At 41.4% G+C, this 7,500-nt stretch overlaps 1 protein-coding gene across 1 annotated transcript in view; it reads left to right on the forward strand.

The window, feature by feature from the left end:
- The window catches only part of LOC125046886, a 5,940-nt gene extending 4,726 nt beyond the window's left edge, over positions 1–1,214 (forward strand). Inside the window, exons 7-8 of the mRNA XM_047644885.1 lie at positions 408–560; positions 692–1,214. Of these exons, the coding sequence (XP_047500841.1) occupies positions 408–560; positions 692–801 (263 nt within the window). The 3' untranslated portion in view covers positions 802–1,214. The remainder of the gene's footprint in view (positions 1–407; positions 561–691) is intronic.
- The last annotated feature ends 6,286 nt before the right edge of the window (positions 1,215–7,500 follow it).

Below are 7,500 nucleotides of genomic sequence, written 5' to 3' on the forward strand. Positions count from 1 at the left end.
ATATATACATGTATATATACATATATATGTATATATACACATGTATATATGCATATGTATATATATATAAATATAGATAAATAAATATAGATAAATATATATGTATGTGTGTGTCCGTGTGTGTTTGTGTGATTGCACGCGCGCGCGTGTGTGTATGTGTGCGTATATGCATACATACATATATATGTATACGTATATGCATGTGTATAAATACATATATATACATATATACATATATATACAGATTTATATATATACATAATATGTAAAATATATATGTATATTATGTATACACACATATATGTGTGTATATAGGTTTGTGTGTGTACCTATATATACCCGTATTTGCACGGGTTCTGAGCAGCAATAATCAGCGCAGTGCAATGAATATCGCTTTGCATCCACAGACTGCAAGCATATAATGGACTACGGAAAAGACTACTACATTCAAAACATGCCTGGCTGGACGGCTGTTCAAAAGCCTTTCGAAGTGGCTTTTCAGAATTGCCTGAACGTTGGATGCCGTGGCTTGCTGTGCGTAAACATAGAATTCGGGACCGGTAGGTACCTCCAGGATTTTCAACGGACTTGTAACGGCTGATATATTTTGTGCTGTTTAAAGTTGTTTGCTATTGTACATATTTCCCCTCGTGATCCGCAAATCATCCGTCTCAAATTCTCTTCCCTACAGACGTTTGCTACATGAAGGACTGGAGCAATGAACCCGGCGTGCTGCTTCCCATGCAATTCACCTTCAACCCGAGCGACCCATGGGTCTTCTGGTATCCCGAATGCATTTGAACAAACCTCCTCTCCAACCTCTGCTCCTCTCCTGTCAAGTCCGGTTCTTTGGTGTCATTTAATAAGCTCGTTAAGTTCACCAATAAAAACGGGAAAAACCTTGATGACGTCACGCAATACGATTAACCGATTAATCCTTTGATGTTTCTGGACGATCTTTCTCTCTCTATCTCTCTCTCCCTCTCTCTTCATAAAAACGACGTCAGAGATGCAGAGGAGTGGGCTGAGGTGCGGCAGACCGACCTACAGTGGAATCCCATCAGCCTGAGCCAAAACATTCAGGTGATCCAGCAGTGGACTGGACGGCAATGGTTCTCGCCAGACAGGGAGGCGGAGAGAAAGCATAAATGGATGAGACAAGAAAGAAGGGGAGAGAGAGTGAGAATGCGTGAATAAATGTGACCGAGCGAAAGAGAAAGAATGTGAAAGTGAGAGAATGAACGTGAAACAAAGAGAGACAAGGAAGAGGGAGATATGGAGTGAATTAGAAAGTGAGAAAAAAAGACAGACTGAAAGAATGTGAATGAATTAATATGAGATAGAGACAGAGAGCATGAATGAAGGAAAATGAGAGAGACAGAGATAATGATTGTATGAGAAAGACAGAGAAAGGGGACGATTGTATCAATGAGTAAGTGAGGAAAAAGACAAATGGAAAGTGCAAATGAATGAAATAAGTGAATGCGAAAGAGTGTAAAAGAGTTGTTTCAGAGGCCTGTTCTGACGTCATCAGGGCTCTCGGACTCCCCCGAAATTAAGATTAGTAAGTGGCAGGGACGCATAAGGGGTGGATCGATTTCCCTTGCGTCGAAATATCACGTGATCGCAAAGACTACGTTTTAGCAAGAGAATGAGGACTGTGTTTCACTTTTGGCCAGCACTATTTAGCAAAGCACTTCTGCCCTGGAGGCTTTTCCTCCACCCACACACCCCGCCCACACTCCTCCACCCACACCTCTTCTTCGTATGGGGCCTAAGATCGAGGGAAATGCCCACCAGAATTGGCCACGACCTTGTTGGGGCGGATTCCCGGGGTGTCTTGCCTGGTGCTTGCCGATGAGGAGGGGCGCTACCCTAGGAAGGGTGGACCTGAACCATATTAGAAACATACACACACACATATATGTATAATATACTTATTTACAAAATATATATTTCGCACTCTAAATTCCTCATTCAACATACTCGTTTAGTGTACTTACTGTCCGTTTTGAGTCAAAGACACATTATATATATACATTATATACTTAAACATATATATGTATATATGCATATATATACATAAACATACTTATATATATGCATAACTATATATATGCATACATATATGAATACATACATATACATGTGTGTGTGTGTGTGCGTGTCTGTGTAGTGTGTACATGCATACACACATGTATGTGTATATATACATACACGCACAATATATATGTGTGTTTATACATATATATAAATACACACACACACATATGTATATACACATATATGTGTATGTATATACATATATATATATATATCACTGTGATTCCTGAGAATAAAGTTGAGCAAATTTTGACGCTTTCCCTTTTCCAAAAGCAAGCCAACTTCTGGGTCAATTTGTGGCAAGATAAAATGCCATCAAATACTTGCTCAGTTTCTGATAGTACAACAGCTATTTTGTAGTACTTAGTGTGTGCTGTCACCATAGTTCACACGTAAGTGATTCTTTGTTTCCCTAATCTTTCCCCCTTTCTCTCTCTCTGTCTTTTTTTTTCTCTCTCTCTCTATCTATCTATATATCTGCCTATCCATCCCCTTCCATCTCCTATACGAAGGCCCTATAGACGCTGCGGCCGACAGTGGATTAAGGATTCGTTAGTGAAGAGAAATCAGTTGTCTTATGCGATGAACTAAAGGTCGAGACTGGTTTGATTACTTAAGAATGGATGCAAAACCCTATGGAAAGGTCGGAGATAATGTTAGATGCCGCAACGTCAAGCCCAGCAGGCACCCGTCGAGAAAGGAAGAGGATGAGAGGGTGAGGGAAAGGGAGAGTAAAAGGGGAATAGAGAGAGAGGGGGAAAGGAAGAGGGAAATGGAGAGAGAGGAGGAGAGGGAGAGGGTAAGAGAGAGAGAGGAGGAGAGGGAGAGGGGAATAGATTGAGAGGAAAAGGGAGAGGGAGAGGGAGAGAGAGGATGAGAGGGAGAGGGAAAGGGAGAGAGAGGAGGAGAGAGAGAGGGGAAGGGAGAAGGAGGAGGAGATGGGGAAGGGAGAGGGAGAGGAGATAGGAGAGAGAAGAGGAGAGGGAGATGGGAAGAGAGAGATAGGAAGAGAGGGAGAGGGAAAGAGAGAAAGGGGAGGAGAGGGAGAAGGGAGGAAAGAGATAGGAGTAGAGGGAGAAGGAAAGGGAGAGAGAGGAGGAGAGGGAAAGGGAGAGAGAGGAGAGGGAGAGGGAAGGGAGAGAGGAGAGGGAGAGGGGAAGGGAGAGAGAGGAGGAGAGGGAGAAGGGAGGGGAGAGAGAGGGGAAGGGAGAGATAGTAGAAGAGGGAGAGGGGAAGGGAAAGATAGGAGAGAGAGAGGGAAAGAGAGAGAAAGAGAGGAAGAGAGGGACAAAGGGAGAAAGGAGAGAGGGTGGGGGAGGGAGAATGGGGAGTAAAGGGAGAGGAAGAAGGCGAATGTGGTGAAAGAGGAAGATAAATCAAAGAGCAAGAGGAGACGGAGGGAGAGAGCGAGAACAACTATTTTTTGGTTGCCGAGTGGCCGTTGCATCCTTCCTCTCTAATTTCTCTACTAAGGCATCCTATGGTTATCTTTCCTTTCCTTTATCTCCCTATTCTCAGTTCTTTATTCACCACAGACAGGGATATTGACCGTGGAATTTAATGCTCGACTCGCCTTATCATGTTCCCTGTCCGTGGCATACTTCGACGGTTTAGCTAATCTCTTCTATAATTATTAAAAAAGAAATAGTATATAACATTAATAAGTATCGTGCAATTTACGAACAAAGTACTGTTTTCTCAAATGGGTGATTCATTTTGGCAGGCCCGAAAAATGCGTTAATTGTTTTGTTAAACTTTCATCTGTAACATAAGTATCGCTATAAACCCATAAGGCAGAGTGTAATAGCGTGAACATATCGGTATCATAAATTTTACCCATATACGGTGAACATGTTTTGATATATTGCTAAAAAGGCGCAGAAACACTTTTTGTCTTTATATATGAATTTCATATCAATAAACACATAGTACGATTCACAATAAATCAAAATGTAAATTCCTAACTGAAACGTGTGTGAAATATATTGAAAAGTATCACTTTGCATCACTCTGTGGCAACTTAGAACGATGCATAACAAAATGATGTTTCAACAGGGTCCAATAATGTGCACGTAAAGGGCAGGCATGACTGAGGATATAAGGGCTTTTTTGTAATATCCCGAAACCCCTAACACTTTGATACTTTGTTGTATCTCAGTCACTGCAAAACACATATTATCGAAGTTTGTACTGAGATGAGTTTAGAAGAAAATCAGTAAAGAACTATTAAGGGAATATGTTGGTATGATTTTTAATTTCAAGCAAAACATTGTGGAAGCTTCAAGTAATATGGAAAGAGTACCTGACTACTCCTGTTGTTTAACTCGCCACTCTTCGCTTCGCAAGGCTGTGGAAACTTTCATTTTTTTCTCTCAGATTCAATCAAAACATTTTTTATTACATACTTTGTTCTTCAAGTGGAAAGTGGAAGTTGCATTTTATAATATCCATCGCGAGTATACTCCATGTTCGTATTGTCCAAATCAATGGGCACGGGCATGGCATGTATTTGTCGTATTATATCAACAAATCTAGAAACACAGTCTTTTCTTCTTTTTTTTTACGTTCAAACCTCTAATATTGTATCATAGAGGTACAAAATGATTCTGAAGAGCAGCGTCGTCTGGTTTTCTGGTCTTGTGTGGCCAACGCGATAATATCTGAAGATAGCTCTGGTCACTTGTTTCCAGTTTCATTTATTGATCGCGATATCATATTAGATCAGCCAATCATTTCATATTTTCGTTCATTTAATTTAATTGATTAATCTCCAATATTTTATAATTTTAATCCCACAAGGTATTCGCCACTAATGACCTTAGCTGTTGACGCGTCAGAGAATTCTAAATAATCAGTCAAATAACTCTTGATAGTCGTAGAAACAATAAATGTTTAACTAAATGAATATCAGTTGCCAACGACAGTAGTATACAATTGTGTGGATTAAAGAAAGACCTTGAATTTACTTTAGAGCTCTTTCGCAAAGGGCAAATAGTGTTCGCTATGACTTACACTTTGATACATGTTTGCCCTTTACGCGCACATTATTGAAACCTGTTAAAACATCTTTTCGGTTTGTATCAGTTCGTATGCCTCTACCTTGATACAATGTGATACACTCCGACCAGGCAATGAGAGCACGATATTTTTCAAATATATTTCCCATAGTCTCATATATTATGAATTGCATTATATGAATTTTTGATTCAGAATTCTTACATAAAGGTGCATAAAATGGTTCTGTGCCTTTTTAGCAGTACATCAAATACAAATTCCCTCAATATGGGTAAAATTAGAAGTCAGTCGTTGCGAGTGTCCGAGTCACATGTCGTGGTATTGAATCCGTGGAATATCTTCAGAATCATGCGGTAGCTCTATGATGCAACATTAGAGGCTCGAACGTACAAAAAAAAAAAAAGACTGTGTATCTAGATTTGTTGATATAATCCAGGCAATACAAGTATATGCCATGCCCGTGCCCATTGAAATTACCCAGTTGTCTGAGATTTGGACAATACGAACATGGAGGATATTATAAAACAAAATATAGAACAAAGTATGTAATAACAAAATGTTTTGACTGAATCTGAGATTAGTTAAACCGCCGAAGTATGCTACGGATAGGGAACATGATAAGACGATTCGGGCATTGAATTCCACGGTCAAATGAATAAAGAACTGAGAATAGGGAGATAAAGGAAAGGAAAGATAACCATAGGATGCCTTAGTAGAGAAAATAGAGAGGAAGGATGCAACGGCCACTCGGTAACCAAAAAATAGTTGTTCTCGCTCTCGCCCTCCGTATCCTCTTGCTCTTTGATTTATCTTCCTCTTTCACCACATTCGCCTTCTTCCTCTCCTTTACTCCCCATTGTCCCTCCCCCACCCTCTCTCCTTTCTCTTCTTGTCCCTCATCCTCCTTCTCTCCCTCTGTGCTGTGTGGTGCAGCGGTAGCGATCTCGTCTAGCAATCTTGCTGACCTGCATTCAAATCCCTCGCCGCCAGTGGATGGTAACCCCCGCCATTCCTTGCACACAGGGGATAACTTGGTGTGACACTATGTCACACCATGAATATCTACTGTAACAAATGGAATTCAATTAAATCTAACCTCCCTCTCCTTCTACCTTTCGATCTCCCTCCCATTTTCCTTCTCCTCCTTTCTCTCCCTTCCCCTCTCCCTCTCCTCTCTCTTCCCCTCTCCCTTTCCTCCTCTCCCCCTCCCCTCCCCCTCTCCTCCTCTCCCTCTTCTCTTCTCTCGCCCTTCCCCTCTCCCTCTCCTCCTCTTTCTCCCTTCCTATCTTCCTCTTCTCTTCTCTCTCCCTTCCCCTCTCCCTCTCCTCTTCTCTCTCCCTCACCCTACCCCTCTCCTCCTCTCTCTCTCTTCCGCTTTTCCTCTGCTCTTCTCTCTCCATTTCCCCCTCTCTCTCTGTTCCCCTTTTACTCTTACTCTCTCTCCCTTCCCCTCTCCCTCACATCCTCTCTCTCCCTTCCCCTCTCCCTCTGCCTCTTTTCCTCTCAATCTATTCCCCTCTCCCTCTCCCTCTCCCTCTTTTCCTCTCAATCTATTCCCCTCTCCCTCTCCTCCTCTCTCTCTCTTACCCTCTCCCTCTCCTCCTCTCTCTCCATTTCCCTCTTCCTTTCCCCCTCTCTCTCTATTCCCCTTTTACTCTCCCTTTCCCTCACCCTCTCATCCTCTTCCTTTCTCGACGGGTGCCTGCTGGGCTTGACGTTGCGGCATCTAACATTATCTCCGACCTTTCCATAGGGTTTTGCATCCATTCTTAAGTAATCAAACCAGTCTCGACCTTTAGTTCATCGCATAAGACAACTGATTTCTCTTCACTAACGAATCCTTAATCCACTGTCGGCCGCAGCGTCTATAGGGCCTTCATATAGGAGGAAGGAAGGGGATAGATAGGTAAATATGTAGATAGATAGAGAGAGAGAGAAAAAAAAAGACAGAGAGAGAGAAAGGGGGAAAGATTAGGGAAACAAAGAATCACTTACGTGTGAACTATGGTGACAGCACACACTAAGTACTACAAAATAGCTGTTGTACTATCAGAAACTGAGCAAGTATTTGATGGCATTTTATCTTGCCACAAATTGACCCAGAAGTTGGCTTGCTTTTGGAAAAGGGAAAGCGTCAAAATTTGCTCAACTTTATTCTCAGGAATCACAGTGATATATATATATATATGTATATACATACACATATATGTGTATATACATATGTGTGTGTGTGTATTTATATATATGTATAAACACACATATATTGTGCGTGTATGTATATATACACATACATGTGTGTATGCATGTACACACTACACAGACACGCACACACACACACACATGTATATGTATGTATTCATATATGTATGCATATATATAGTT

The sequence above is a fragment of the Penaeus chinensis genome, chromosome 39 (genome assembly GCF_019202785.1).
Source record: "Penaeus chinensis breed Huanghai No. 1 chromosome 39, ASM1920278v2, whole genome shotgun sequence".
In the NCBI taxonomy this organism is placed as follows: domain Eukaryota; kingdom Metazoa; phylum Arthropoda; class Malacostraca; order Decapoda; family Penaeidae; genus Penaeus; species Penaeus chinensis.